This window comes from Poecilia formosa, unplaced genomic scaffold (genome assembly GCF_000485575.1).
Source record: "Poecilia formosa unplaced genomic scaffold, Poecilia_formosa-5.1.2 Scaffold172, whole genome shotgun sequence".
Taxonomy (NCBI): domain Eukaryota; kingdom Metazoa; phylum Chordata; class Actinopteri; order Cyprinodontiformes; family Poeciliidae; genus Poecilia; species Poecilia formosa.
The window spans coordinates 203,714-218,073 of record NW_006800111.1 but is presented as its reverse complement, the minus strand read 5'-3'; the positions used below and the strand labels follow the sequence as shown (position 1 = coordinate 218,073).

General features: G+C 35.9%; 1 protein-coding gene across 2 annotated transcripts; it reads left to right on the top strand.

Moving 5' to 3' along the window:
• Positions 1-5,179: 5,179 nt before the first annotated feature.
• Positions 5,180-11,368, top strand: LOC103146971 (LIM/homeobox protein Lhx8-like). 2 transcript variants are annotated; one of them, XM_007565078.2, is made up of 8 exons: positions 5,180-5,283; positions 7,795-7,953; positions 8,173-8,294; positions 8,714-8,934; positions 9,125-9,228; positions 9,656-9,751; positions 9,861-10,041; positions 10,342-11,368. In XM_007565078.2, exons 1-8 carry the CDS (start codon positions 5,263-5,265, stop codon positions 10,416-10,418), a joined length of 981 nt encoding a protein of 326 aa, XP_007565140.1. In that variant the 5' UTR covers positions 5,180-5,262; the 3' UTR covers positions 10,419-11,368. The 2 variants fall into 2 exon arrangements, with proteins under 2 accessions (XP_007565140.1, XP_007565139.1); XM_007565077.2 differs by lacking the exon at positions 5,180-5,283 and adding an exon at positions 6,085-6,420.
• Positions 11,369-14,360: the final 2,992 nt, after the last annotated feature.

Here is a 14,360-nt window from a genome sequence, read left to right as displayed (position 1 = left end):
CACACACACACACCCACACCCACACACTCTTGTGACTTAGTCGCCGTTCAGCTTGAACCTGTTGGACTATTGTTTGTGCACCGCCCAGCCAAGCAACCGGACGTTTACCTCCATTACCTCCCCATGTTTACCTCCACGGTCGGCTCAGAATAGCCTGTCACTCAGCAGCCACTGTTCACCCGTTTCCTCCAATGGCGTGACTCTGCGGCACAAAGGGGCGGGGGCACTGGATTGAAACAGGACAGAATGAGGAAAACAAGATGTGACAGAAAGGAGGGTTTCACAAAGGACAGGAAACCCAGAGACATATCAGAGAGAACCGAAGGGAGAGATGGAGGGACAGATAGACGGCGGAGGGCCGAGAGGGGGAGACGCAAGCGAAGCCAAGTGGTGAATGAGGTGAAGAAAAATGAATGAGACAGAGAAGAGGGAGAGGGCAAGAGAAAAGAGGAAGGAAATTGGAAGCACAGAAAATATTAACAGCGGAAGAAAGTGCAGATGTTGTAGTAAACAAAGACATCAAGGGACGACAAAGAAAGAAGAGAATCAGGCAAAACTATGCCTCTTACACCTTTGAAGTCCACTTTAAGATTCAAGGGAGTTTGTTGTGATTATGATATGATTCGATAAACAGTAGTGTCCGAGCAGATGAAGTGGTGAAAGCTTCCTAATAACAGAACTGAGTCAAAGCTTTTGGATTTTAGCAGCATTACTCAGCAGGCTGACAGACGTTGCTTTTGATCTCCGGGTCACGTTTTACAAGGTCCCAAGCTGAGGGTGAGGAGGAATATCACACTCATCTCTTCAGAGAAGTATAGCATGTCAACTCTGGGTTTTAAAGAAAGCTGGCCATCAGAGCATTTTGTCTATACAGAATGTGTGTCTAATATGTGTTGGATTCATAATTTCTTATCATTGTGACATCAATAAAAAAACTGTTCACTAGACTTAGGCCAAATTAAAAGCAACTGTATCTTAAAACAGAACAAAAGTGAAAAGGTGTCACACACTACCGTTGTATATAACATTTCAGTTTTTTTTTTTTTAATCCTTATCAAAGATCTGCAGCAATCCTCATTGGTTCCATTCTACTTTTGTCGTTATTAGAGTCTATAAAGGCTTTGGGAGAACACTTGGCTGTTCTGCAACTTTTCCACTTCACCTTCAGAACAAACATAATGAAATGGGGGAATGTGTGATTTGTTCTTTGGTACAAGTTTAAGTTCAAGTAATTGCAGAACAATTCAAACCTGAAAACCCTTTACGTGAAAAAGGGTCCATGTCTGCTGTGGATCCTTCAGCAAAGCACGAGAAAGAATCCAGCACGCACTCTTTACTGTAACATATGTGCGTTTGCCAGGAGAAAATCCAAAAATGAGATGAAAGTGTTGTGTCAACACCAACAGCAGGCTTTTAAAAGAGATTGGAGTTTGTTTAACTGTGTTAGTCAGTCAGCTGACAGACCCAGCTTTGAAGATAAAGTTGCGCTCTCGTGATCAGAGCAAAACCTTAAAACAAAGAGGAGGGAAATCGACTGGCGCTTAGATTTTTACGACTAAAAGGAATGTTTTTCTAGTACGGTAACAACTGACAAAAAGAAGAAAAAAAAACACGTTTCCTTGTGTACTCTTACCATCATCCTTTTGATGAAGGTCAGTATTGAAACAAAACAAAAAAAAAAACAAAAACTAAAGGATATAAAAGCAAGTATAGCATTATAGAAACAATTGCAAGTCAGCTGAAACACTTGTAAACCCTGTGGACAAATGAAAAAACATGTTTTCAATTATATTGCATTGCAAAGTACTGACCATATTGAGACTAGAAGCAAAAGGTACATCAACTTTTTTTTTTCCATTTGGGCTCAGGGGAGCTGAGGGGGAACGAAACAAAGACCCAGCTGATCATATCAGATTATTGTCTAATAATCTCCAACAGCAGAGTTGGTACTCATTACCCTGATAGGAATGCATCCTTGGTGGCTCTCTTTGGAGGTCTTACAACACATGGCACTGGAAGGAGACCCTGGAGAGACACAGAACATGGTCAATGGAGTCCTTCTGATCTAGGACTGCCCTGCAATCTCCCAGAAGTGGACATGATCTCTAAATTTAATGGAAGTCCTTCAGTCTTTAACAAAACTTATTCTTTCTGAAGTTTTTTTTTTTGTTTTTTTTGCATCTTCTCCTTACAGTCTTGACTGTGTCACTGTGTAGAGTAGAAGTCTAATGTCACCAGCCACTGAAGCTTATGTAGTCCAGATGTGGTACTGCTTCTCATCCAAACGGGCCCCGCTGGAGTTTCACGTCTTATGGCAGTGCAAGACCCAAAACTTCTCGGTGTTTACAGTGGTTGTCATGGTGACGGGCTTCTGGAACTGAGATGAAAAAGGAGATTGTGAGGGGTAAAGAAAACAAGAGACTTGCACATTTAAAATAGACAGCTTCTAAGAGGAGTTGCAGTTAGATTTTGTAAGCAACCCAGTAATATTGCTGCAGTTCTGGTGATAATTAATATTTTCTATTGGGTCAATTTGTGAAGAGTGGAAGGATCCCCATTTTCACGCTCTGTTGTATCGTTCAAACCCATTGCTGCCAGACACACTTTCTGTCAGAGCTCGGGTAATCAAGGGAAAGCTTTGCACTGGAGAGAGACACATGGAGGAGAAAGCACGCACACACACACACACACACGCACGCACGCACACACACACGCACACACACACACACACACACACGCACACACACACACACAAGCCAATCTTTCACCAGTGACTCTCCCTGACATCAAGCTCAGTGATCTCAGATGCACTTCCACATAAATACAAACACACACACACACACAGAGGGAGACGCTGACACACCCGTACTGTCACACTTCCAAAGAGCGAGATAAGCCACTGCATGTCATGACCAAACTAAAAGCAACTGTTGCAAACAAAACTGTGTTTGTAGGATGCTAGGATGTTTTTTTTTAAGAGGAGGGAAACCAAACCCAGAAACAAACACTGCCACTGGTCACGAACCTTGACATCATAGCGATAAGCAGCTTAAAGTCTAGAGGTTTTTTATTTTTATTTTTTTTGGTATTGGCATCATTTTTTACTGTCATTACAAGTACAAGTCTTGAAAGTAGGTGGATGTGTTTAAATTAGCTTGTTTCACACTCTTCTGTTTGAGGTCAAGCACACCCACTGCCCTTCAATCAATCAAATGTTATTTGTATAGCACATTTCAGCAGCAAGGCATTTCAAAGTTCTTTACATGATTACAATAAAAACAGCATGTGACATTGATTAAACAGTGAAAAAGAGAAAGAGATTTTGAAAAAGATTAAAAAAGATAAAAACATTAATACCCGCACCTCTTTTAGGACTTCAGTTAAATGTCGTTTAACTGGGACTCAAACCCTCTGGGACTTTAGTCAAAAACACTGTTTGACAAGGACTCCAACCTCTAGGTTTTTAGTTGAAACGCCGTCAACTGGGACTCTAAACCCCTTCAACCAAGCTACTAAATTTCATCTTAAAGGGCCAGTTCTAGAGGGGCCTGAGGTATCGGATGTCATAAAAACACAGATAAGACCCAAAGGGATTGCCAACCTTTCTTCTTGCCTCTATTCACAAAGTAAATTTTTGGTTTTACTCATGCATTTGGACTCCTTTCTTTAATTGGCAATAGTTTAAACTTCGATTCTTACAAAGTAACCATCTAAAAAAACGAGAAAAAAAATGCTGTCATGTACTTACTTCAAGCCTTGTACTTGAAACAGGAGTTCATCACAACTCCACAATAAAATGATCCAATTCACCACACTTCTTAAACTGAGAAAAATACAGCCCTGGTTGTCTCTGAAATTACTTTGGATTAATTTCTTGTTTCATCAATGTTTTTTTTTTATTTTTATTTTTTTATGAGATAAACTATTTTAGTAAGGAAAAGATTAGTCTCATCAGGTTCTTTATAAATATTAATCCATAAATAGTTTTAGCTTTAGGGATTTGTTTAACTGCTCTTCTGTAGCACAACATTAAATGTAGCCAAGTTTATGTCTTTTTCTGATGAGAGTCAGATGGTGTGGATGTCTAAATAAATAGAATTGAGCCTCCAAATTGAGACCTGTGCTATTTCACAAGGTCCCTGGTGGCAGCAGAGGAAAAGATGAAACATGCTGATAAGAGTCAAACGGAGCACATTAAGTTAAATGCATCGCACAGGAAAGGATGATTATATGTTTTTGTGTGTTTTGGGGGTATGAGAAGTATTTTTCTGTGAAAAGAGCCATCTAAAAATTAACTTTGAATATCTGCACCAGCCTCTGTCATCTAATACTGCAGAGCTCTTAAATGCTTTGCAGAGAAAGGCAGTCCCTACTCTCTAAGTCTCAGTGTGTGGATTAAAATATTGCATCCGACACAAGACTATCAGATCAAATAGGTAAATCATATTGATAAATGTAAATGCAAAACACTCAGAAAACCCAGAATAATTCCAAGGAATATCTTTCTCCACACCCAAAATAAACCAAAGCATATAAAGTTTTAACACGTCACTGAAATAAGCAACATGCAATTAAAAACCAATTAAAGATAATATTTGGCACATTTTATGTTCTTGAGAGCTAGGTTAGGCTGTGACATTATCATTATCTATGGAAATACCAACAAATTAAAAACACCTCAATGATATTTGCTTTCACTTGTTTGAAAACATATAAAAATGTTGTCCATAAATAAATAAATAAATTAATTAATTAATTTTGTGGGCCACAAAACCTAAGGTCCCTGTAAAGCCCGTGTTATTGTCCAGTCAGGTGGCATAGGTTTAATTGGAAGCAAATAATTCAGCTTTTGGCCGCATACAATCTTGAGATAAAGTTACTTCTATTGGAGTTTTCTCTACAATGCACTGTAACATTTGAGCGAAAGATGGAGGGGAAGAAGTCTCAACATCTTAACAGAAAGTCTTGATTTTCCTCCTCATGATAGGAAAACTGTAAATGTAAAACTGAAGGCGGGCTCAGGCCCCCACAGTAGGAGGTGCACTTTTTTTTTTTTTTAAATCCCAAGACAAAACACATCTTAGCTCTTACAGCAAACAGTAAATGGAAGTCACTTCGCTAAGCGGGACCCTGACGGACTATAGCTTCAACAAACAGCGCCTTGGACAGGCATTGATCAGACAAGGTCAGGTACAAAGTCGCAGGAGAAAACCGGCCTCTGTCTGCTGCTAACATCTGGCCGGAACGGGATGCTCCTTGAAAATGTCTAACTCCAACAGCGTGGTAAGTATGTGGAAAATGACAGAGCGAGTTGTGCCACAACTAATATTCAATTCATACATTTTTATTTTTTTGTTTCTTAAATTACAGTAATAGCTGTTATAAGAGAATAGTCTACGAATGTCGTTTTCGTATTATTAATAGTTTGACTGTGCCGTCCAGACATTTGGTGATTAGTTCAAAACTCCGCGGTTATAACCTAAAATAACAGCCATATAGCGGAAGATAATGACCAATAAAAAAGCCAATACATAAACACAACATTCTCAAAAAGAACGTTGTCGTTTTAAACGTCTATTTAATAAAATATTTTTATTAACAGATATTGTCGGACCTTACATTAAGACCATTAATGGGCAAGATTACGGTTTATTTAAAGTTTTTGCTACTGTTTTCTTTCAGTAAAAAGAAAATATATCATGTCGAAATACGTTGGTGTTTTCAAATTTAAGTTATAGGCGTTTATGTGTGATTTCACGTTCATATTAAGGACATACAAGTTAAAGTACAAAGATACACAATGATATATAGTAAATAGTACTAGTGCTATATATAGTAAGATATATAGTACAAGGATATACATAATCTCTGGACTCTAATAGCGCACTCAAACAGTGCGCTATTAGAGTGGTAGCATTTAGATGACAGATAAATATTAAATCTGACCAGGTGAACACATCTTCCGGCTATTGGCTGCACGTGCGTGCTCGAGCACAATCAGTGATAAACTGACTCAGCTGCGCGTGAACCAGTTCATTGAACGCTAGTTCTCATTTTTAAAGAGAGATTTGGTTAAAATAAAATTAAATAATAATAATAAAAAAAATATCTCAACCAATAGAAATAAGTTAGTACTGTGTGTCTGGTCAACGTCTCAACCAAAACAATGGCCTTTACTTATTGTTAATAAACGACAGCAATAAGGACTTTCTTTTTTTTTTTTTCTCGTTTTCCACTATGGGTCGTTATTAATGTAAGCGACCAGGTCACAGAGGAAATACTAAGAGGACGCCAGCTTACATGTTCATTTAGGGTGGTACGTCCTCTGGACTTGTGGCACAAACCATGTCGGAGGAAGATACATTCACAGCGGAGGAAATTTTCTCTCAGCTGCACCAGGAGAATGCCTTTTACGACACAGTAGGTGTTTTCAATATCAAATTAACAGCCCTTTCTCCCTATATATTTGGTGAGAGGGACCGAGAGTGGTAATTAAAGACGCATTGTGTGGCTCGCATGCCAGTGCTCCGGAAAAATCATACAAAGTTACAGATATTTAAGTTAGTTTTTTTTATTTACTTTAATAGATAATAAAACTAACAATATGCTTGATAAAAAGACTTTGTTCTTGACTTTTTCTGACTTCTGTTTTAATTCAATTGTACTCCAGCAACTTGTACTATAGAACTTTTAAACTCGTTTCAAAAATGAAAACAGATGTAAATGAAGAGATAAAGCCTATTTTATATACATTTCGAAATTACTCGCTCTCATATACACTTCCTCAAGCTTTTTAAGCTTGAGGAAGCTTTTGGGAGTATGGTGTTTAAAATGCTTCAGAAAAAAAAAAATCTTAGTTGCAGTAGATATATTGGGTTAGTGTTTAAAATTGTGCAAAAAGTCAAAAGTAAGACGACATAAGTGGAAATATATCAATTAAAAAAGGTAAATTATAGTTCTGGTGGGGGGAAAACAAGTTTAAAATGCCATACACACGTTTACGTTGAGTACATTTGTGGAGACATCGTCATTTCTTTTTATGTCTTGTTGAAAAGTCTCAAGTTATTAAAAAAATTGCTGTGTTTTAAACGTTCCTTCTTTAATTATTTATTTAAGCTAATGAAAATCATGTAAGATTTTCATTTTATTTGGATAGAAATAAAATATTTTGGGGTGGAAACTGTTAAAATCTAACAGCTAAAGGAGTAAGGTGCTTCCAACCAATTTTTGAAATGAACTGACTCAATAAAATTGCTTCAATATAGACATTTAAAAAATATTTTGTTCAGTAATTAAATGTATTTGGGTTCTAACTATTCAGTTATACGATGACTTCAACAACTGAATAGTTCAGTTCAGATTGAAGCGTACAATTTGTGCCCACATTGCTAAAGAGGATGATGGCGTATTTTTGAAAATTTCTCAATTCTGAATTGTCTTAATATATATTTTTTAAAGTCAGATAGATGCATATTTTCACACAATTCCTTTTTTTTTGTGTGTTTTTCTTTGTCAGTGTGGGGTTTGTGTAGATCGCTTTCTGCCTCCTAATGTCTGTATTATGGTTTCCATTCTGGAGATAAAATTGTTCTTGATTTCATTAAATAAATTTTTCTTAAACTATGCTTCTTCAGGAGTGCAAAAACAATAAAAAAAATATCAGAACACTCATCAAATAAAATAAACTAGTTTCTCCAGTTTTTTTCAGTGGCTACAAACCCATAAATAAGTTAGTACTCTATATCATAGTTGTGTTTTCAAAGTTCACAATCTGTGATTACTTGTCACCAACAGGGTTCTTCAGGGGCTGATGATATTTTTGAAGAAGACTCCTACTCTCCTTCCTCTCTCTCCTCTTCCTCCTTGCCATCTGTCCCTCAATCTACATCCCACCATGTGAAGATCCCTTGCGCCTCCTGTGGGCAAGAAATTGTGGACAGATACCTTCTCAAGGTCCGAATCGTTCCTTCACTGTCACCATTGCTGATATTGACATCTCTGGTATCCTAGAAAAAAATCAGTAGTGAATTATTTTGCTAAAGAACACCCTTCTCCTCTAAACAAACCCAGCCTACGTATGTCCAACCAAATGTATTTTCTTTCCTGTAGGATGTAGTGTGTGGCTTCTGTTGACTTCAAATGTCATCCATTCCCTCCTCTCCCCTCATTCAGGTGAACAACTTGTGCTGGCACATGACATGTCTCGTATGCAGTGTATGTAAAACGTCACTGGGGCGACACGTGAGCTGTTATGTGAAAGACAAACAGGTTTTCTGCAAACTTGACTACTTCAGGTGTGTTGGTGCTAGCAGTCTTTGTTTTCAGAATTTCATTGAACAATATTGTTTGATTAGCAAAACAAAGAGATGTTTAAGCTAGCCACAAATGTGTGTTTGGTGCATTCAAATAATCAGGAGGCAGGAATTGTTCTCCTATAAATTCTATGTTGCATACTGAAAACTAAAGTGACTAAAATGTCAGGGTCTAATTGTATTTTTATTGTTTTTGTCCAATGAAAAACATGTTTGCACACAGTAATCATTGTAAACAGTGCTGAAATTGTTGTTTTTAACCAAGTTGCTAAAATATGGATACATCCCTGTGTTTCCATGATTAACAGCCTAAAAGTGAAATGCATCTTATGTGTAAAAGGAATTTTAACATGGCTAAATATTTCAACCATTTCCCTCGCTTCTTATTTTCTTTCATCTAGGAGGTACGGCACTCGTTGTGCGCGTTGTGGCCGGAACATCCATTCTACTGACTGGGTGCGCCGTGCAAGAGGAAGCACCTTCCACTTGGCGTGTTTCTCCTGCTCCTCTTGTAAGCGGCAGCTCTCGACTGGAGAGGAATGTGGACTGGTGGAGAACAGGGTCTTCTGTCGAAGTCACTATGACATAATGATGGAGAGTCTCAAACGCGCTAAAGAGAATGGTGAGCATACAAATGGAATTATGCTTGAGAAGTGAGTTAAGATAAATAGTTGATTCTCTTAAATAATTTGGTGCAATATATGTTACAAATACACATTCCTCAACTTGCAAGTATGCTAAGCAATAATATGGATTGTGGGAGTAACTGCATTTCTTTCAATTGATCTATTTTGCCGTGTCTTCTTCTAAAGAGCAACCAAAACTGGACGATGACCTGGCTAACCAAGACGATCCGAGTGCAATTCCCCGACCAGCAAAGAGGGCCAGGACCAGCTTCACTGCTGACCAGTTACAGGTACTTTTATCTGGAAGTTGTGGTCCACTGAACCATTTTCTCATGAATAGAGAAAAATTAAGAATTGATGCGATGCATCCATTAAAAATGTCCTTTAAATTAAGACATTTTGAAATGCTGATTTTGTTTTTTTCTTTTTTCTTTTTTTTTTATTACCCAAAAACGTTTTACTGGGAGCAGCAACAATTCCACACAAAATGTGGAGATTTGAATTATTGCATCATATTTTTTTATCAGAACATTTCCTTCTTGGTGATAATGAATGTAAACAGAAGTCTCTCTTAGCATTATAAATCACAAGATCCAGAGGTGTGTCTAGCTTGTCCTTCAGTGTATCTACAGATAATTTTGAAAACAGATTAACCGTATATGTTCAATAAAGTCTGATAAATATTTACTAAAACTTTCTCTGCCACTCTTTTTGTAGGTGATGCAAACCCAGTTTGCTAAAGATAATAACCCAGATGCCCAGACTCTGCAGAAGTTAGCAGAGAGGACAGGTCTCAGCCGCAGAGTAATTCAGGTAATTTTATTACACATATTCAAAATGACCGTTTTGGACTTTATACACATAATAAGTCTCTGTGTAAAGGCAGTCATGTCTTAGCTTAACTTAATTTCCCCGTCTTCAGGTTTGGTTTCAGAATTGCCGAGCTCGTCAAAAGAAACACATCTGCCCAATTCAGCCTTCTTCAACCATGATGACATCACTTGGTCCTAGTCAGCTTACTCCACCTTTGATGGAGGACCTACAATATACATCCTATCTTTCTCCTGACACACCACTTCTCACGACTCTGACTTATATGGAAGGTAATGAAGATATGCAAACTGTCGGCACTATTCTAAACTCCTACTGATAAAAACAACCAACAGATCTATATGTTTCAACTACATGTCATGAGACGGTCTTCCTCTTACTGGATTTGGCTAATATTTATTTATTTGAAACAAACAGTATTGTTTCTTGACACCCACATCTGGCAAATTAAAAGCCAATCACGATTAAATGACAATTTTGCTTTCTGATTCTTAAGTTGACACTCGTTAAATCTGTTTTCTTTGTTTCTTTGTCTTATTTTTTTTATTTTTTATTTTTCCTCACTTTTCCAGTTCAAACTCCGGACCAACTTCTGCTTCAGCCACTCATGTCAAATTCACTGACACAGCTCCCAATTGGCCACTCCTGAATACCATTACATGGAAAATGAGTCTAAGAGGTTGAAGAGATGCATCAGTGGAAATCAGATTTTTGTCTAGAAAAGTCTTTACAGGCGTGTAAGGGGTGAATGGGTAACTACCGTATTAAATAAGAGCACTAAACTGCCTATTTCACTTGGTCACTGCAGAATAAAGGGAGAATAAACTGGTAAAGTCAATGGATTAATTTAACTTATTCATGGAGTCACATGAGAAGTTGTTAAAATATTAATGTTTTCAAGATGAAACTTCTGTTTATATGTATGTTATGAATTTTTGTGTCTTTAATTTATCAGAATATATGAAATCTGGCACTTTGTTATTGAATATAAAATTACTTTATATATATTTGCTTTTTGCTAAGAATGTAAAAAGAATGTCAGCAGTTACAATGTGGAAATTAAATGGTTTGATTTTTCTTCGTATTGAAACTGTGTCAGCAGTTACTGGACTATGTCGCACTACAAATTGAAGAATGTTCATGAGGAGAAAATTAAATTTCTGTTTTTCTTTTCAAAACTGTAGATCTGTACAATGCATGAGCAATTAACAGAACAACAAATTTAGGCTCGGTTTATTTGGCAAAGATTGTTTTAGAGTTTTATAACAGTTGGCTAATGTATTCCAAGTGTCATATATTTGCGTCGTATATATTAATGTAATGATCAGTCAGTTGAACAGGCTCTTTGGCTGCAGATTCTTGCAGCAGACACAAATTACATTGCTTAAAGGGTAAAAAAAACAACAAAATTGTAACAAATTATAACATCTTTTCTTGTTGTCACATTACTTAACATTGTTATTGAATTTCTAATTTTGTGCAGCCCTGTCTCATAGTCTATGCATCCAGATTTAAAGTTCCTTATCTTTTAAAGTGTGCAAATTGAAGAACAAAAGCTGAATGGTTAAAATAACTCCCATGTGAAAAAGCTCTTTTTTTTTTAAAGCTGGTGATATGTATTCAAGCCATTGCAATTCATACCAGGAATTTAATGACATTTACTCTGGATCAGAGATAGTGGGATTAAGTTTTTTTTTATTTTTTTATTTTTTTTTAATCAAATCAGTTTTTATAAATTAAATTCCCCTGAGAATGCAGCTGTGAAATTAATGTATTTGCACTAAAAAGGCACAAATTGTCTCTGTTGCTCCAATCCAGCCAATGAACAACTTTGTAAACTCGAGTACTTGCTAAATGATAAAGTAAATATTAATTTATTAAAGATTAATTTTGTTTCAGAAATACTTACTGAATATTCATACATGTTATACTTGGTTGAATCCCATGATAAAAATTGTGGCTAAGATATCAAGTGTTGGTCTGATAAAAATGACTCAATATACAGCAAATCTTGCATGCATGTAATACCAAAACAAAGCACTGTTGTGGTTTGAATAAATACCTTAACACTGGAAAATCTACTGAAAAATGTAAAATCAGATCTTTCACTGTGATTGAACTTGAAAGGCAGATAGAATGATCAAAGCTTTATAGTAATAAGTGGGTGGACATAACATCCATTTGACTACATATCTCATTTTACGAACAAAAAATATTTTTACAATGTTTAAAAGAAGCACTAAATGTTCATGTAAACAGAATTCATGCTGTTTTATTAAAGACTTTTTTATGTTTGTATATTAAAAGTGCTTATAACCTATTTAGTTGATTAAATCCAATATATTAAACACATGGAACTGATGTGATTTTATAAGACAGAATAAATTAGTAAATATTAAAATGTAATAAATTGATTTGTATATTTTATAGAACAGGTAAAGATACAGGTAAACAGACAGAAAATCTTTTTAAAAAATTGAGACCTTGGGGGTTTAGGACAAATCTTGATATAAGCTAATGGCAGTTTTTCATAGATGAACAGACCTTTGAAACTTTGAAAACTTGTATCCATATATATATGTTCTCACTTCACATTTTTGTATCACTTTGTTTTGGTCAGTAAAATTCCCCAAAATATACAGTAAACAAAGTAAACGTTTGACCGATGTTTTAGCAACACTGTTTTCTTTCTGAATGTGGATAACGAAAACTCAACAGGAGCCCACTGTCAATCATGTAGATAAAAAAGAATAAGGAAGACAAAAAGGCTTGGGAAAACAAAGTATTTTTTATTTTAATGTAACACAAACCTTTCTTTTCCCTGTATTCAATCGTCTGTGAGACTTATTTGTGTAACTCCGCATCTCTTCTTTCTCTTTGAATAAAAAAATAGACAACCTGGAGAGACCATAGGTTCTTGAGAGAAAAATAAAAATTACAACACTCCGTNTTTTTTTTTTTTTTTTTTTTTGGTATTGGCATCATTTTTTACTGTCATTACAAGTACAAGTCTTGAAAGTAGGTGGATGTTACACGTAATAATTTATGATAGCTAAGAAATGACTCCAACTATTGGAGAAATCCAGGATTTTCATGAATGGATGGATCAGAATTTTGTCCAACTTAATGGAACAAAGACATAAGTTTTTAAACTTCAACTAAGCTTTGATGGGACTAAAGAGCACAGAACATATGCAGATCTATGCATAATTATGAGCACAGGATGAATTTTAACAACCAAATAAAGTCTGCCGCTAAGTCAGCCTACTACCATCATAAAAAACATTGCCAGAATTAAAGGTTCTCAATTAACACAGGACACAGAAAAAACTGGTGCACGCCTATGGTTTTAATAGGTTATATTATTGTAATGATGTCTTGACTGTAAAAGTCAACTACGGCTCATTCAAGAGGCTGCATCAAGAGTTCACGAAAACAGGTAACATTACACCAGTTGTTATGTCACTTCACTACGTTCCAGTTTGTAAAAAGATCTTCTTTCTGGTTCATAGCTAGCATGTGGTTTCTATACTAGCTACCTGAAAACCTGACATGTCAAGAAACTTTAATCAGAGCTAAAAACATTATCTTTTCCTGAGCCATACACAGTGTAGGTCAAACACTGCTTTATTATATTATTTCCATGTATCTTATCTATTTGGGGGCATTGTCATTTTGACATCTTTTTCAAGTTTTTAATGTGACATGTTTTTTTTATATATTTTGTGCTTTTTAATAGTCTGTTATCTCTGTTTTGTCATGTTACCACAATAATGACAATGATTTTTTTTTAAAGGATTTTATGTGAAAGACTGATAATAGTAGCCCATAATTGTGCTGGGACAAGAAAAGTTTAATTTTGGTTACTGAAGAATTAAATTTTAAGCATGTACTTTGATACCTAATTGCTTTCAGAACACAACAAGCTAAAAACAACTACAACCCCCCCACTCCCAAAAAAAACAACAAAACAGTCCATCTAAGTCTCATTAATTATTTTGTCATATTGAAGTTACATAGATTACATAAACTGTCACTTCAGACAACCTGGAACACACCAACCACCTGGTGAAACAAGGCGGCAAAATTGGTGTCAACAGTGACATGTCAGACTTGATGGGAAGATGATTGGTGTTAAATAAAAGTTACATATCACATGTAGGAAAAGGGAGACATCTTTCTGTTGTTGTTTAAACTTTACACTTGCCTGGCTACCTCTCCACTCTGTGTCAGCTCTAGAAAACATTTTATTGCACAATATTAGATTTTTATAAACTGTATGTAAAATTTGCTGTCCATTTGCAGCCTTTGATTTAGCTCGCACGTTTTAGTGCTAATGTGTTTAAATTAGCTTGTTTCACACTCTTCTGTTTGAGGTCAAGCACACCCACTGCCCTTCAATCAATCAAATTGTATTTGTATAGCACATTTCAGCAGCAAGGCATTTCAAAGTGCTTTACATGATTAAAATAAAAACAGCATGTGACATTGACTAAACAGTGAGAAAGATAAAGAGATTTTGAAAAAGATTAAAAAAGATAAAAACATTAATACCCACACCTCTTTTAGGACTTCAGTTAAATGTCGTTTA